Consider the following 18,744-nt stretch of genomic DNA (forward strand, 5'->3'; position numbering starts at 1 on the left):
TAAGAACAAAAATGTAAACTATCCCAGCTATTTTATCCCATGCATCGTTCTTTTGTAACTGGTCCCTATAAGCAAACAACGTCATATCATAAATGATAGGAAACCCAGCAACGGCGATTATTAGCTTCTCCTCCATTTTATCTGAACTAATGTTTTGGTAGGAACGAAAGTTTACATGGTGTGTTTCTCCGGAATCAGCCAGCGCGGAGGACGTCTATATTCCGATTGGTTGCTGGCTTTTGCCGCTGCTTGCCGCTGAAATAGCCGCGTCATAGCTCATTACCATAAAGTTGAGCTACTTTCAACTTTCTGATTGACGTTCAAGACGCCCAAAACGCGACGCCGATGGATTTGACGCTCCTTGCAGCTGAGAGAAGCCAGCTTCCATTGAAAATGAATGACTTGAAAAAGTCATTCACGTACAGTGACTTTTGATTTCATAAAAATGTTTTAATTGGCCTGAACCTATTGAATTAATTTTATTTATATATATATATATATATATATATATATATATATAGTGCTTCTTTTGCCTATATTGATTTTTGAAATATAATTTTTTACAAATTAAACTATTTTTAGGCTCAAATTAACTTCATATGTCCACATTTTTAATATTGGTCAAACCACTGACTCTTATATTATTATATTTACATTTGTAATTCAGGGATTATCTGGTAAAAATAGTTAGATAGAGAGACAGTACATTTCTATGCACTTCTGTGATTGTAGACAGCACAGGACTTTTATTGTGGTCTGGATATATGACGACACAAGGCTGCGCCGCGCTCCTGCATCTGTTATAATAATGCATCTGATTCGGCTGAATAAAGGTTCGTTTTAAGAATTTAAGCTGTTTAAAAAGATAGAAACAGTTTAGTGTTTCATGGTTCCTTTATTTTAAAAAAGCATTGTGGAATTATTTTAGTTGCTATTGTATATTGTAATGCTTTATGTAACTTTAATGAAGGATATGTTTGTGAGTAAACCGCATCCACTGATGAGAAACAGTAAACGTGCGTCTCATTTCGCTCCTCTTTATCGTGAATCAGTTTATCATAAACACGAATTCAGTCACTGGTAATTGGGGATGGAAAAACCGAGCTTTTCGAAACTTGGGAGTCAATTGAATCAAATATTGTGCGATATGATTCAGTGATTCGAATCGCGTGAATCACGAAACGTGCTGCTCAAACAGTGTAAATGATCAGAACAACAAACACTAACGTGTAGTGTCACAGCTTTTACAAACCAAATGCTAATATTTTCATAAAAGTGTAATCATCAATATAATCTATAATTCATTAAATACCAAATGTAGATCATAAATACAAATTAAATAAACTCTTGTTATACAGGCAGTGTTAGTTTTGAGTGTTTTTTGTTTAACCAGGTAATTGAAGACCATTAACTCTTAATTACTCTCATCTTAAAGATGGCGTATTTAAAGAGGAGAATGAAGACATAAAGATGGCGTTTATTAAAGAGGAGAGTGAAGACGTGAAGATTGAAGAAACATTGACAGTGAAACATGAAGAAACTGAGGAACAAACAGGTTGGTTTCATTCTCAAAGCTGAACTCAGTCATTTGATCCTTATTAAAATGTCCAACTCTATAGGAGTAGAGAATATACAGAAGTATAATCATACAGCTATAGAAGTAGTCCAAACAAAACAATTAATCTGTGTGATAAACCCAATGTCTACTTCTGAATAGAGAACAATGCGGATTTTTTTTTTTTGGGTAACACTCTACAATAAGGTTCATTAACATTAGTTAATGTAACTAACATGACCTAACAATGAGCAATACATTTGTTTCTATATTAGTTTATCTTTGTTAATGTTAGTTAATAAAAAATACAACTGTTGTTTGTTCATGTTAGTTTATTAACTAAGATTAATAAATGCTTTAGAAGTAGCCCATTGTTTATTCGTAGTTCACGTTAACTAATAAACATTATTGTAAAGTTTTACCCATTTGTGTAATATTCGTCCTCAAAAGTGCTCTACAAAAATTTTAACATACTTGACCATAAATAGTAGTAAATTAACATAAAATGAAGCAATAAATAAGTAATAACTGAGTGGATAATATGAGCGGCTTCAGAGATGTTTAAAGCTGCTGATCTTCTCTGGTAGTCCATCATATCCACCTTTTGATTTAAAATTTCACATCCTTTGTCAAAGCAACACAAAATCAGAGTTTAGCTAGTATGTTGTTGATAGAAAAGAGGGAACCACTAATATATGAAACAGGACAAAAATATTTTGCCCCTATTATGCTATTTTAAATTTTTTTCTATTTTTTGTTTTGGAGTTTCCTACAACAGATTTACATGTGTCCAAAATCAAAAACACTTTAATTTTCTCATTATCATTTCACTTTACCTCATTCTCAAAGCGTCTAAAATTATTAATTTGAAGATTCAATCTCTCTAAACTCCTCCTTTCCACAAGCTACTTTACTCTGATTGGGCAGATGACTCAGTCTGTTGTGATTGGTCTACTCTGATCTGATTGCTCAGATGACCCAGTCCGTTGTCATTGGTCTAGTCTGCTCTGATTGGTCAGATGACCCAGTCTGTTGTGATTGGTCTACTCTGCTCTGATTGGTCAGACGGCCCAGTCTGTTGTGATTGGTCTACTCTGCTCTGCTCTTATTGGTCAGATGGCCCAGTCTGTTGTGATTGGTCTACTCTGCTCTGATTGGTCAGATGACCCAGTCTGTTGTGATTGGTCTACTCTGCTCTGATTGGTCAGATGGCCCAGTCTGTTGTGATTGGTCTACTCTGCTCTGATTGGTCAGATGGCCCAGTCTGTTGTGATTGGTCTACTCTGCACTGATTGGTCAGATGGCCCAGTCTGTTGTGATTGGTCTACTCTGCTCTGATTGGTCAGATGGCCCAGTCTGTTGTGATTGGTCTACTCTGCTCTGATTGGTCAGATGGCCCAGTCTGTTGTGATTGGTCTACTCTGCTCTGCTCTGATTGGTCAGATGGCCCAGTCTGTTGTGATTGGTCTACTCTGCACTGATTGGTCAGATGGCCCAGTCTGTTGTGATTGGTCTACTCTGCTCTGATTGGTCAGATGGCCCAGTCTGTTGTGATTGGTCTACTCTGCTCTGATTGGTCAGATGGCCCAGTCTGTTGTGATTGGTCTACTCTGCTCTGCTCTGATTGGTCAGATGGCCCAGTCTGTTGTGATTGGTCTACTCTGCTCTGATTGGTCAGATGACCCAGTCTGTTGTGATTGGTCTACTCTGCTCTGATTGGTCAGATGGCCCAGTCTGTTGTGATTGGTCTACTCTTCTCTGATTGGTCAGACGGCCCAGTCTGTTGTGATTGGTCTACTCTGCTCTGATTGGTCAGATGACCCAGTCTGTTGTGATTGGTCTACTCTGCTCTGATTGGTCAGATGACCCAGTCTGTTGTGATTGGTCTACTCTGCTCTGATTGGTCAGATGGCCCAGTCTGTTGTTTTTGGTCTACTCTATAATCTAAATTGTCTAAATAATTATATATAGGCCCAGAGAGAATTGGGTTAAAGTAATAGTTGGAAACATCTTGTTAAAAAGGTATTTTTCCACATATGTTGTTTGCATGCAAATTATAAAATATCGAAGTAACACATTTTTAGTAATTGTGCAGTTAATTCTCATACGGTAATATGTATTTTTTTTAAATATATATATTTTATTAAAAGGTTTTCACATGTAAACCAACAAAAAATAAAATTAACTATTTCAAGTGTAATCTTTTTTTGTAAAAGGCATATATTTTATCATACGCATTTCAAAGTTAAGGATTCATTAGTTTGAATATACATTTGAACAAAGACTATAATAACATCTTAGTTGATAATTCAATATAGGCTACCTACTTTATTTTTTGACAGAATATCCCATACTATATATTTAACATATGAGCAGAAATTGGCAAACAAAAGCTTATTTGATATGGCAGTAGTCTATTTTACTATAAAACTTTATAATCTATCCAAAACTAGTCAACAAGTCTGAACATTCATACATTCGTCTGTAACATACCGTTTTTATGATATATAGGGGATATGATAGAGTTAACAGTGCCATGGGAGGATGCTGTAGATGAGGCATATGAGAGGAAGAAACTGCGGTATGCTCATCTGGCCACTGAAGCAGAACAGCGAGGATGGAGAGTCCGGGTTTATCCAGTGGAAGTGGGTTGTCGAGGATTTGTGGCCACAACCTGGTTTCTCAGAGACGTCGGATTCAGTGGCCAAGAGTTGCGTCGCACAGTAAAGAACTTATCTGAAGCAGCAGAAAGGAGCAGCAACTGGCTGTGGTTGAGACGGAAAGATTCTAGCTGGCTGTGTACAGGCCGCCATGCTACAGTTTCGAAAAATTCTTGAAAATTTGATGAGTCTGTTGGTTTATTTGTATAGTTTGCATAGTAATTACAGTTATTACGTTCCTGTGTATTTTGCGTGAATGAGGATTGGTGTTTGGACAGATATTGTGTTTTGCGGTAGTATGCCATACGGAACCGTTGCCACTGACCGCTTTAACGTCCGCAGTGGGGCTCGACAGCCTTAGTCAAACGGATCGGCGCGTATGGTCGGGTTGTGGAGAGGTTGTGAGAGATTGTGGTTAGGTAAAAGGAGCAGCCTCAGCAGCAGTAGCGAGGTAAAGGTCAGTAAGTCCAAAAAAATTAAGTTTTTTGATAAACATTCCAGGCTTTTTCTCCATATAATGGACTTCAATAGGACACAAACGTTTCGAGGACCAAATGACAGTTTCAGCGCAGCTTCAAAGGGCTTTAAACAATACCAGACGATGAATAAGGGTCTTATCTAGTGAAACGATCGGTCATTTCAAAAATAAATAATAAACTTTAAGTTTTATAAGCACAAGCGGTGTATTTCTGCAAATGGCAGTAGGACCACAGCGAGGAGCCAGAGGAGCTTGATTTTTTTCACAGATTATCTGTCTCATATTCTACTTTCAGGACATAATGACAGTTTTAACAAATATTTGTTTACAAAAGCTACCTACTGGAGCTTTAAATCGAAATCGTGACACCCATATTCACACATAGACATGTGATTCATATTTAAACAGTCTTTTTGCGGTTTACATACACACTATCGCGATTCGAACAAAGCACCTAAGAATAAAGCACTTACTATTCACAATCCTCAGCTGGATCCATTGCTCCTCGAAATTAAACCGAAACCAGCACTTCTGAGGTAAATTTTTCCAGGATTATATTACTATTATGCTATTATTATTCCTCACTGCGTCACAAGATGACGTAAAGTACATGAATCTGATAAAACTTGATATGTTTTATCGAGTTGATTAGTGATGTCCGGTTCGTGAACGTATCATTCTTTTGAACCGGTTCTTTTTAGTGAACCGGTCGAACCAGTACACTAAATCGGACTGAATTGTTCTAAACAGTTCGTGTCTTGCGTCAGTGCTGATCCTCAAGTTACTAAAGTTACTCACTTTCAGACATGCCTGACAGTCCCTCTGACTCTAAATAAACCAATATCCTGGAGTATATTTTACCCCAGTAAATCTAACAGTTCACTGAATTGAGACTTGTTGGTGCAGAGAGAAGTGTTGAGCACGAGCAGCTGATACTGAGCATGCGCGTATTATCGAACGTACAGGTACAGCAGTTCTCGGATCACCAATAGCAATGGATATCACAATGTGGTAAACACACAATTTTGTACTCACATACTAGTGTCGATATGTGCTTAAATACAGTACCTAAGCTTTAAAATAGATCAGACCTAGTAAAACACGTCTTTGTGAGCTTTGTAAATACAGGCCCTGTCCTGTCATACCAGTGCTAACATTCCTAGTTATCATGGTCATCCTCAGTGTCATCCTCATTATCATTATCATCATTATCACCATCATCATTGTATACTAGTGTCTGTATGCTTGACATGGGGAGGGCCTGACACAAGTAGGGGTTGTCTACAGGAACAATGTCTGGTATATGTGGGTGACATCACAGTGGCTTGATATCGTTTCTTTCCAGCTGATGGAGACGTTGGGTGAGAGCAGCTTTTGCACCAGGCTGATCTGTGTCTTTGATGGCAGAGCACAGAAAGGCATGCTGCTGATGGAGGTGTTCAGTTACAGTTCTCATTTCCTGGTAAAGCATGTGCTTTTCCTCAGCTGCCCGAGTCTTCATATGTAAGGCATCAATCCCTCGCCTTTTTAGACTCCTCGAAACATTATCTTCTTCAATCTGAAAGATAAAAGAAATTTTAAAAATCTATGTCATGTTACCAGGTGGTTTCAAAAATGATGGGCAGGTAGTTGTGGTTGGTAAGTGGTTGTCAGATTGTTTCTTGAGTGACTGCTGTGTGGTTACTAAGGTTAGGTAATTATACCAAGAGGGATCGCATGCTTCCTGAAAATCAATTATTGTAGGGAAGATGCTCATTTGCGGGGGCCACTGAATGTGGTTGTATTCTTTTATTGCCTGTCTCAGTCTCTTGTTGGAGCTGGCAATCTGCTTGGAAAGTCTAATGGCAATGCCCTGCCCATCTGTAGCAAAGTTAGGAAACACGCATGCAGAGAAATCTATTTATTAGTTTGTATTATGAAAGTTGAACTTAATATCTTAATGTATCTATGTATCCAAAGCACTTTACCTGGATATTTTCTTTTCAGATGGAGGAGTACATAAGCAAGAACTGTTAATTTTGGACATGTTCGACATAGAACCAGATGCATGTGTGCAATTTTTTGAGAGGGACAAAATGCATGTTTCTTATGTAGGCTATTTTGTTGAACATCAATAAGTGTAACAAAATAAAACATGTTGGAAACATGATCTTCACATAATTACTGTCTTTTCACTATTATTTTAAAGATTGGAAACATGGATTGTGAAAACTAAACATTTATACTAAAACAGCCTATTTTCAGGAACAGCTAATTTAATTTCTAAATTGATATAAATCTTTGACGTAAACTCTTGCCAAGGTTTTATTACCTTCATGAACCGGACAACACTAATCAACTCGATAAAACATATCAAGTTTTTAACGTATCAAACGTATCAGATTTACTCAACTTCAGCGATACTTCACGTCTCTGAGTCCTCCTGAAGCCTTTTGCTGTCGAAACAAGCCAAATCAGCTAGAGCGAGACAGCCCCTTTCAACTCACCCGGAAGCCGCTCCTCTTCTTTCGCTGCTCTCCTGTGGCCATCCGGCGAGAAAAAACGCTATATCCTTTTTCTGCTACTGTTGTGTTCGCTCTTCTACACTCAGTTTTGTGAAAGAGCAAGTTTCACGAGGCCTTGTTCCAAATGCCTTGCTCTTCATGCAGCCTGGTCCCCTGTGCCTCGTGCTGAGACAAGGGCGGCTGTTCCAGAAATGCGACAGCCTGCTTATTTACTTCCCGCGTTTGTGGCTAACTCTCCTTTCAGACGGAAAACCACTTCTCACACTTCCCCCGCTTCCTTTCCCTCTTCAAGCCTCGATGGAAGAAGCATGCGGTTAGATGTGCGCGGCTATCTCTCTTTACGTAAAGAGAGCTACCGCGTCCTCCCATTCTACATGTCACACAGAGCCGTCTCCATGACTCAGACACATAATGCTTGGGTCCACCCCCCGTGGCTCAGTGGTGGAAACTGAGACTTCCGTGCCAGAGACCCATGTTCGAATCCCAGCTCTGACAGCAGGTGAAGTTTATTGCATGACAATTTTTACACACTGCTTTTTACACACTGCGCTCGAGGCCAGCTTCCAGCCCTGCCTCTCCGTGATTCAGACACAACACGTGTGTTTTCATGCCCGGAATCAAACCACGCTGAAACTGCTCTCTCTCACACCACGGCTGACAACTGCGAGAACAAGCCACCATGAGCTACCTCGCCCTCTCGCCCGGTGGCATGTGCCTCTCCTTTGCACATGCCCTTCGTCTTGTGCGTTCTCCGCATGGTTCAGACGAACAATGAGCGTCAGCGACTGAGCCCACGACGGCCCCGCCTCCCTCGTGACTCACTTTTTCCAGAGAAAGTATTTTCTCCGATGTTATTCAACACCTTCAAAGAAAGCTCGCTCATCCCTCACAGTTAGCTCTTAGCTCATGTATCTTTTAGGGGTGGGGGAAAAAATCGATTCTTAGATGCATCGCGATGCGGATGTGGACGATTCTGAATCGATTCACAAATGTCAAAAATCGATTTTCCAAAAAAAAAAGATGTATATTTATAATAATTTAATATTGTCGGAACGCAAAAGACGGAACTCTCAAGCGCGGAAGTGCAGTGCCCGGACCGTCTGTGGCGTGTGCACATAACAGAGACGCGATGGTTGAGCGCGAAATCCAAACACCCTCCTCATTAAAAGCCGACGTGTGGAAATATTTTGGCTTCTATGAAGTTGAAGGGGGAAAGGAGCTGGACAAGAGCCACTCTAGTTGTAAGCTTTGTAGAATAAAACTAAAATATTTCGGAAACACGACAAATATGAGAAGCCATATTACACGTTTCCACCCAGAGGAGGAAAAACACTTGGCTGTACTGGTCGTTGTTATATTATTAATTTACTACAAGTATGCTGCTAGTTCAGGCACACATTTATTTTCCTGTGATAATCGATAATCGCTTTAGCATCGAATTGCAGCCCTCTGAATCGTAATCGAATCGTGAGGTGCCGATTCCCACCCCTAGTATCTTTGATGCTTTAACTAAAGCAAGGGCCCGTTATAAGCACTCAGCCCCTGCAGACTAACGCTGCTTTATCAGAGAACCGATAAACGCAAACAAACAGAGCGAGCTATAGCTGCAGTCAATGGGCCCGCTGTAAAGCATGCACCGCTGCAGACAAACACTGTTCTCACAGGAGCTCAAACAGAGTGAGAAATAAATGTTTCCCCTAAAGACCCCACTCACGGGTGGCTGGCAATGTTTTCAAACCAGTTACCAAGCCCGTAACAAAGCACACGCCACTGATAACCGCACACTATCATTGCAATCAGCGTGCCTGCTGCGAAGCGTGCACCACGACTGATAGTCACTGCTTCAACAGCAGTTCTGTTAGAGCAAGACATGAGTGTTCACAAACCAGTCCAAGCCCGTCACAAGACGCGGTCCTCCCTAAGAGAATATGTGCACAAATCACAACACAAGGGTATTAGGTCCCCCCTATCCTAAGCAGCCCAACCCCAGTTGTCATTCAAACCCTAGCCACAAGGGCCGAGGCCTGGCAAGCCATCCCCAAAAGTGTCAGTCTGTGTTATGGACACTATAAAGCAAGGATATTCACTCCAATTCGCTCTTAGACCCTCGCGGTTTCAGACGGTCATCTAGACCTTGGTGAGAAACAACGTTGCTCACCTACTTCGCACAGAAGTACAAAATCTGCTGGCAAAAGGGGCGATAGAATTAGTCCCCCCCGAGCCGGTCAGGGTTTTACAACCGTTACTTCCTAGTACCAAAGAAGGACAGTGGCACCCGCCACATTTTAGATCTGAACAAAGCTCTCATGAGACGGCCGTTCAGAATGATAACTACCAAACAAATCCTCGTGCAGGTTTGCCCGGGGGATTTTTTTTTTCTGTGGATCTGAAAGATACTTACTTTCACATTCAAATAATGCCCAATCGCAGGCCATTCTTGAGATTCACATTCGAGGGGCGAGTTTATCAATACGCGGTTCTACCGTTCAGTCTGTCCCTAGCACCTCGTATTTTCACCAAGTGCATGAACGAAGTGCTTTCTCCCCTAAGGCAACAGGGAGTGCGTGTGCTGAACTATCTTGATGATTTGCTCATTATGTCTCAGTCAAAGACAGAATTATTGACACACAGATCCATGCTCCCCAGCTACTTGGAATGCCTGGAGCTCAGGATCAATTTTTCCAAAAGCAAACTATTACCCAGCCAGAACGTAATCTTTCTGGGCACAGTCATCGATTCTATAATGACGAGAGCGCGGCTCACACCAGAGCGCGCGCTCTATATCCAACAGCTGATAGCCGCCTCCAGGGTACGTGCACGCCCCTCAGGAAGTTTCAGAGGCTTCTCATTTTCATGGTCGCTGCATCGTCAGTACTCTAGCTAGGATTACTGCATATGCTCCCCCTTTAGCACTGGCTAAAGCGCCATGTACCAGCCAATGTGTGGCGGTCAGCACGCCTTCACATTATGGTGAACCAGCGCTGCATCAGAGCTCTGGTTCCATGGAAAGCTTAGAACTGGTACCAGTCGGGCGTGATTATGGGTGTGGCCTCCAGGAGGAAGGTAATTTTCACAGATGCCTCTAACCAAGGTTGGGGAGCGCTGTGCGAGGGCAAGTCTGTCTCTGGCCTCTAGTTGAGCCCGGAGAATAGCTTACATATCAACTGCCTGAAAATGAGAGCAGTTTGGTTGCCCCTGAACGCATTTCTGTCAGACCTCAGGGGGCACCACGTCTTAGTCCACACGGACAACATGTCAGTGGTGTCCTATAAAAATTGCCAGGGTGGCCTCAGATCAGGCAACCTGTATTTTATGGCCAGAAATCTCCTCCTTTGGTCGCATGCCAACCTGTGCTCTCTGAGAGCTGCTCATGTCCCGGGAGTCCAAAATTTGGGTGCAGACATGCTATCTCGAGACAACACTCCCCCAGGCAAGTGGTCTCTCAACAGACAGTCTGATATGGAGTGTATTCAACAAGGCAGAGGTCGACCGCTTGGCCCCTCAACTGGTATCCGGGACCTCCCAGAAAAAGTACATCATTGAGGTTAGAGCACTGTCTACAAGGCGCATCTATGCTCTGAACGGGTCAGTATTCGCTGGCTGGTGCTCAGCCAGAGACCTCGAGCCCCACTCATGCGAAGTATCAGTGGTACTCTCGTTCTTACAAGAGCTTTTGGATGCGAGTCGCTCCCCATCCACGCTCAAAGTGTATGTGGCAGCTTACCATGCACCTGTGGCTAGCCAGTTGCTAGGTGAAACGATCTTATCGTTAATTTTCTCAAAGGAACGAGGAGGTTGAACCCCCGCCAGGCCTCCCACTATACCGGCGTGGGACCTTTCCCCGGTCCTTGAGGCCCTGAAAAGGCCCCCGTTCGAACTGCTACAGTCGGTTGATCTCAAACCACTTTCGTTGAAGACTGCTCTGCTGCAGGCACTCACTGTGAGTCCCTCCTGCCTGGAATTTGGGATGAATCACTCCTGGGTCATTCTCAAGCTAAGGCATGGTTATGCACTGAGGTGCTCTCAACCCCGTTCATAGCTCAGGTTATTACATTATTAGCACCTCGGAGAACGATGGGGAGGCTAATCTGCTTTGTCCCGTTAAGGCTCTAAAAATATACTTGGAGCGTTCTGTGCCGTTTAGGCAGGCAGAACAGCTCTTTGTTTGCTTCGGTGGCCGCACCAAAGGGTTACCGATCACACAGCAGAGACCATCTCGCTGGCATACGCCTCTGTGGGCCAGGTTTGTCCCATAGGCGCTAAAGCCCACTCCACGAGAGGCATGGCCTCTTAGTGGGCTTGGTCCAGGAGTGTGCCAATTCAAGGTATTTGTGCAGCAGCCAGTTGCTCCTCGCCATCCACATTTGTCAGATTTTATAACCTGGAGGTACCTTGCCTGCAGCCCAGGGTCCTCTCAGTATGATAATTGACCCGACGTTGTCTGGTTTTTATCTGTCTAATATGCTACTGTCCATAAGCAAAGGTAGTCCTAGGACTGTTAATGAGCCCCAGTTTTTATTCATGAAACCCGACTCTCTCTGGTTAGTGTCACTTATACTGGGAGACTTATTATGGATTGGATTCAGCCAGTTGCTAATGTGTGGCGTTTTACATTAAGTCCCCACTGCGTATTAGCTACGCAATACGAAGTGACCGTTCTCGAAAGGGAACGTACTCTGTTACTAACGTAACCTTGGTTCCCTGAGAGTAAGGGAACGAGTATTGCATAGCCTGCCGCACTATTGCAATCTGTCAGGATGTGTTGCTTCAGTCGATTTAAACCTGAGATATTGGCCGAAATGAGCGATCTTTATGGGCTTAGGCCACGCCCATTTAGACGTGCTCTGACGTAATCGGCGCCAAGTCAGTTGACTGGGTCGCGCGTCTGAGGCGCTCGGCCATTGGATGTGCAGTTGCCGCAGCACAGCCTATGAGCGAACTAGACGCTCTGCTGTGTTCGCTGTGCAGCTGCACTGCGTTTTAAACTATTGCTTCAATATTTTGAGGAAAAGAAGTTTCCCCACTGCGTATTAGCTATGCAATACTCGTTTCCTTACTCTCAGGAAACCGAGGTTCGTTAGTAACCGAGTTCGTTTTCCCGCGAGTGGGAGTGGTTTCAGCACCGAAAGCGGACATGGCCCCAGAGTTTGAGAGCAGAGAATACTGCTAATTCTTTCAAGATTTTGATAACTAATTTTATTTATTTGGCGGTTATTTTATCATTCAGATTTGGCCGGGTGAGTAATTACACATTTTTCTGTGGTGTGACAAACTCAGAACATAAAAATATTTTAATATTGCTTTATATGGACCCCACATTTACTCTTCTATCTGTTGTTTTTTACATGGCTAATCTACACAGTTAAAATTTGATTCCATTTAGAGCTCTAGTAGTCCGGATTTGGTCATCTGAAAAAGTGTGTATCTCGATCAGGGTGATCCAGTCCAATTTTGCTTTGAAGTTTTTGAACAACTGGGCCCAGGAGAATCTGGTGTATCTTGAGCAGGATTCTGATGTCTGATGTCCTCCAATCGGAGCAAAGTTCTTTTTCGGTCTTTTTCAGTTTAGGGGTAAAATGAAAGGGGCTTCTCAGGTATTTCGAAGGACAATTGTTATGGACAGGACATCAATGTTCTCCCTATAGGTTCTGGGCCCTATGCACTCCCTATAGGTTCCGGGCCCTATGCACTGTCCCCTTTTTCCCCAGGTGCGACAGCCCTGGGTATAGGATCTAGTTGTATGTTGGTTTTGACGCTTTACATGTTTAAATGTTTTGTTGTCTGTTGCTTTGTGCCATTAAACTGGTGTTAATTTGCATTGTCTCTTTTTCACTTAGACCTGATGGTGCTGAAAGAGGAGACTGAAGTACTGAATCAAATGGACGAGAAAGATCAATATAAGAATCATCATGATTTCTTAACTGAAGAAAAACATTTCAGTTGCTCACAAGCTGAGAAGACTTCCTCAAGAAATATGACTCCAAAGACAGGAACTAGAAGTAATTTCACCTGCCAACATTGTGGAAACAAATTCACTCTAAAAGGAAGCCTTAACAGGCACATGAAAATACACACTGGAGAGAAGCCTTACACATGTCCTCAATGTGGAAGGAGTTTCAATCAACATGGAAACCTTAATGTCCACATGATAATTCACACTAGAGGGAAGCCTTACACCTGCCAACAGTGTGGAAAGAGTTTCGATCAACATGACAAATTTAAAGTCCACATGAAAATTCACACAGGAGAGAAGCGCCGTACCTGCCAACAGTGTGGAAAGACTTTTGCTGAAAAAGTAAGCCTTAACAGACACATGAGAGTTCACACTGGAGAGAAGCCTTACACCTGCCAACACTGTGGAAAGAGTTTCACTCAAATTGGAAATCTTAAAGTCCATCTTAAAGTTCACACTGGAGAGCAACCTTACTCCTGCCAACAGTGTGGAAGAAGTTTCAACCGAAAAGCAAACCTTAAAGAGCACATTAGAATTCACACTCAAGAAAGACTTTTCACCTGCCAAAGGTGTGGAAAAAGTTACAAACGAAAAGGAAGCCTTAACAGGCACATGATAGTTCACACTGGAGAGAAGCCGTTTACTTGTAGTCACTGTGGAAAAAGTTTTAGGTATAAAATTGCCCTTAAGTACCACATGAGTTCTCACTTATGAGTGAACTGTTTTAATATGTCATCAATTCGGAATGAGTTTCACTAACAGGAAACTCCTTATGTTTGAGAGACTGTATCAGGGGTGGAGTGGGACCAAAAAATCTACCGGGAAATTTCGAAGGGGCTTTAACATTTTTTGCTTAAAAAAAAAAGAACCCTTGCAAAATTATTTAAAATAGATTAAGAAAGCCAGCACTACTGCTCACATCTATGGTTAGATTGATTTGTTTAGATCCAGTGAAGTCTATCCCACCACTTTTTCTCAGGGTTGATATTGTCCCCCACCACAATGAAACATTGAGGCACGGATGTACCTAATACAAATAAATAAAACATATCCAGTTAACTAGCAGACCATTCATTTAGTTCGCTATTAAATGTTGTTTTTGAAATCAAGCTGAGTGCTCGTTGCCGCGGCGATCAGTTGCATGGATAGTGTTCTCTGGGGTTCGCGGCCTCGTTTAGTCTTCACTCGTATGCACGCTTCAATCTATCGCCGTTGCAGAGACTCTCTATTCATTCCGGTGAAATCACAAAATAAAATGCACACAAACCTGTCCCTTCTTGATATGGACTGTAACCACTGATGAACATATTCAGTTTTCATGAGAGAAAAAAAACCTGTACGAGTGCGGATTAGAACCAGTAACCTCTGACACGCTTGGCAAAAGATCTACCACTAGACCATTTAAGAACTTAAATAAAAATTTACGGATCGATGCATTTATTTACGGGTTGAGCAGACAGGCTGTACAGTTTGACAAGCGGGCAGCGGATGGTGTTGCCAAGAACTTGCAATGTATAACTATTATCAGACCAGCCCTCGCGGCCTCGAAACACAACCGGCCCATCGGGAAAACTCCTGACTCTCCTGATTGCCACTCCGCCTCTGGACTGTATAATGTGCTGATTATTTTTATGTTACTTAATCACCTTAGAGGACCGAATTCCCAATTAATCCAGTGACTATGAGAGGAGTAAAGAAGCCAACTAGTTACAATTTTACATGTTAACAGAAGTATAAATCTGTATCAAAAAAATTAATAAAACTAGGCATGTGCAAAATAATAAAGACACAATATAACAGAAAGAGGCTTTTGATTCAAATATACAGAGACGTGGAGATCTGGCAATAGCCACTTTTCCACTGTCGCGCCAGTGCGAGCCTGGGCTTTCAAATGGCCAGTAAGGGCTAATAGCCTTTGTCCTGTAGCATTGAGCCCAAAATCACACTGTTTCCACAGTTGGGCCAGAAGCTCCGCAGAGCTTTGCTAAAACCATCCCATAACACGTCCATCTGAAACAACATCGCACAACCCCATCATTTCAGCATCAAAGGGCAGTTTTATCAGACTGGAAAATAGCGAGATCACAAAACGGACATGATACATTTTTTTCTTTTTTACTTCAATATTAACTTTCTTTACTTAAAGAAACCCAACCATTGATGTTTTACCGATAGTTTTACAATAAAAAGTGATACATTGATAATAATGAATCTACTTGTGTTTACCAGGATTTTATGTTATCATTGGGAATATTTTCATTCTTTAAGGCTAAGCAAACATGCTGTTACTCAAGACTTTGTCTATTATTGGAAACTTGTTACTTAAAGAATCTTGTCGTAATTGGGAATTAGGCTTCTGGTTCTAATTGACAACATGCTGCTAAGCTATCTGGTAATCAACTACTGCTTGTTGTTATATAACGTTGTTGATTAAAGAAAATTGCTTAATATTAAAAACATGATTGTTATTCTAGGCTTATCTGGTTATTGGCAACATACTCCTGTACTTAAGCCTATTTGAGAATCAGTACCAAGCTTGTACCTTAAGGCTATCTGGGAGTTTTCGGTAACATGCTGCTGCTTAAGGCAATTTGTTTATTATTGGAAACGTGTTTCCATGGTTTATACAAAAGTAAACCGATAACCAAAGGTTACTAGGATACAATGCTATTGACAAGCAATGCAATGACATGGATATTTCACTGGTTACTTGTGACTTTTTCATTCCAACTGCTAGAGTCTGATTTTGAAATCATTTAGAGGTTCCATGTAAATGCAGCTATTTTCAAATCCATCCATTTTCTAAAACCCTTTTTCTCTTGGGCCGCAGGTAGCGGAACCTACATTCTATAATGACTATAATTCTATAATTATTCTATAATAATTATTCTTTAATTTCTCATTCAGCGGTCGTGCGAGGATGCTATTTTTTGCTAGCACATTATTATCATCAGTCCCTCAATGCCTACAATTAATGAGACAACGATCACCTGAGTAAGCTAACTGTGTTACTTAATTTTGTTGGGGGGATAATAATTCAATTATTATTTCTTCATTGAGTCTATTCAATGTGATGTTTGATGTACATCAGTTTTCTAGTAATACCATAACAATCACCATACCAGAGAACAGCAATCCCAATTATAATTGAAATACGGCTTCTCCGCCGTCTGAGACAGGAAAGCATCTGCAAAGTGACCATCAGCCTGGACGCAGAGGCCAGCAAGATTGTACTGAGAATCAGAGGAGAAGAGACCAAGTGGGAGGTACACGTGTCTGAACATCACCACACAAAGGTGGACACAAAAAATTTACTCATTTAAAGTAACGTAATCATCTGGTTTTACTTGCATGGCCTTTGCAGTGAAGACAATTCATGAAGTTCCTAAAGAAGGATTTTGATGGTTCCATGAGTCTCAATCGATTTCTTCGGTGCTGAATGAAGAAATGTCGATGAACTTGAATGGTTTGTTTGACTCTGTTCTAGTTGAAGGTTTTCTCTCTTTCCATGAGCACATGGCTGGAGAGCAGATTGTGGCCTGCAGGTCCTGGGCCAGAGAAGACACGCAGAGAAACCAGGAGAAGAGAGGAAGTCGGAAGAGTTGATGGTCGTCCATTCAGTGATGGTAAAGTTGCAGTTTTCTTCTGAGTTAGAATGAAGAAATTACAGTCTGACTCTGCAGGGAGAGTGAAGTCATAGCAGACTGTGGTCAAGGTCTGCCTGCACCCATGGGCCCCAGTGGGGGTCTTAACTTAAACGATATTTATCTAAAGCCTCTTTCACACAGCGTGTTGATCCCCACAAATTGTCGCTGTCTGCTCTGCTCCCTGTGTATGTGTGCATCGCAGAGCCTCTGTGTGCAAAGCCAAGCGCCATTCAATTTAAAGTACACGCTTAATGGTCCCATGAAAAAACAGTGAAAACCAGACATTTTCATGAATTTATAAAGACGCCCGGACAGTATGTAAAAAGTGGACATGTCCAGGCAAAAGAGGACATTTGGTCACCCTACTTTACGAGATCTTTACGGGATGTGTGTGAACACGTGCACAGATTCCGCAAATTCACTGTATAAGTACCGTTACACATTACTAGTGTATTTTCGGGAATCTCTGTGTGAAGGGGGCTTAAGCAAGAACACAATTGCTGGTCCCCACTGACTTCCATAGTATGGAAAAAAAACAATGGAAGTCAGTCAGGACCAGAAACTTTTTGTTTACCCAGGTTCTTCAAAAGGTCGTCTTTTGTCTTCAGCAGAAAAAATAAACTAATACAGGTTTAAAACAACTTAGGGGTGAGTACATGATGACATTTAAAAGATTTGTACAGTACTTTGGTATGTACATTATTATATTGCATTCAAAAAATTCTTAATCCTGTCTTGCACCAAAGTTTATTGCCATGTACTGAGGAACTTCAGTGTATTTGTGCTTAAATAATTAATTAAATGTGCTCATTGTTTGTGTTTGGTCTTTATTGTTCCTTAATTGTGAAAAATATTTTACTATCTATATATCTTATAAAAGTCAGGCTGTAAAGTTGTGTCTCTCAGTCTGAACTCAACCCCGTCACACCACATTCTCCACCGAAATAATATAGAGTTCACCTATATGTGACATCATTGACCGGAAGTGACATCTTTCTTTTTATTTATTTATATAGTAAGCATCAAACTGTATAATTCTTAACAGTAATAAAATCTGATTTTCTATACGTGTATAAAAAGTTTTTAAAGGGATAGTTCACCCAAAAATGAAAATTCTGTCAGTATTTACTCACCCTCATGTTGTTCCAACCCCGTAAGACCTTCGTTCATCTTCAAAACACGAATTAAGATATTTTTGATGAAATCTGAGAGCTGGATCACTCCTCCATACTAGTCCATAGGCTTCTTCAGGGATTGAAACTTGCCAGCCCCGAAAAGTTATTAAAGACATCGTTAAAATAATCCAAGTGACTACAGTGGCTCAATCTTAAGTTTATCAAACGACGCAAATACTTTTTGTGCGCAAAAACAAACAAAAATAACGACTTTATTTCAACTATTCATTTCCTTCTCTATGGGCCTCTAGTCAGTTAACGTAGTGTGATTCCGTAGAGCTACGTCACACGTAGGCTCACTATTGGCCGACGCTGGTCATGTGGGTGATGCGTGTGACGTACAACAACAGAAGCTTATGCTATTACACTAGTGAACTGATTCAAGGCCCACAGAGAAGGAAATGAATAAACTTAAGATTGAGCCAATGTAGTCACTTGGACTATTTTAACGATGTCTTTAATAACTTTTCGGGGCTGGCAAGTTTCAATCTCTGAAGAAGCCTATGGACTAGTATGGAGGAGTGATCCAGCTCTCAGATTTCATCAAAAATATCTTAATTCGTGTTCCGAAGATGAATGAAGGTCTTACGGGGTTGGAACAACATGAGGGTGAGTAAATACTGACAGAATTTTCAATTTTGGGTGAACTATCCCTTTAATTTATATATATATATATATATATATATATATATATATATATATATATATATATAGGTCCTTCTCAAAAAATTAGCATATTGTGATAAAGTTCATTATTTTCCATAATGTAATG

At 41.2% G+C, this 18,744-nt stretch overlaps 1 protein-coding gene across 1 annotated transcript; it reads left to right on the forward strand.

Moving 5' to 3' along the window:
• The first annotated feature begins 754 nt into the window (after positions 1 to 754).
• On the forward strand, positions 755 to 15,621 carry LOC143718626 (uncharacterized). The gene is made up of 3 exons (XM_077209650.1): positions 755 to 833; positions 1,436 to 1,555; positions 13,035 to 15,621. The coding sequence occupies exons 1-3, from the start codon at positions 809 to 811 to the stop codon at positions 13,862 to 13,864; spliced, it is 975 nt and encodes a 324-aa protein (XP_077065765.1). The 5' UTR covers positions 755 to 808; the 3' UTR covers positions 13,865 to 15,621.
• Positions 15,622 to 18,744: the final 3,123 nt, after the last annotated feature.

This window comes from Siphateles boraxobius, unplaced genomic scaffold (genome assembly GCF_051911475.1).
Source record: "Siphateles boraxobius isolate OS27281-9 unplaced genomic scaffold, OSU_SipBor_1 61, whole genome shotgun sequence".
In the NCBI taxonomy this organism is placed as follows: Eukaryota; Metazoa; Chordata; class Actinopteri; order Cypriniformes; family Leuciscidae; genus Siphateles; species Siphateles boraxobius.

What these genes read in the sequence shown, in the direction of transcription:
- LOC143718626 (XM_077209650.1), top strand. Translation starts at nt 809, where the DNA reads ATGCATCTGATTCGGCTGAATAAAG. An exon ending in TCTGATTCGGCTGAATAAAG is followed by an intron (nt 834 to 1,435) that starts GTTCGTTTTAAG and finishes CTCATCTTAAAG; the next exon opens with ATGGCGTATTTAAAGAGGAG. An exon ending in AGAAACTGAGGAACAAACAG is followed by an intron (nt 1,556 to 13,034) that starts GTTGGTTTCATT and finishes TTTTTCACTTAG; the next exon opens with ACCTGATGGTGCTGAAAGAG.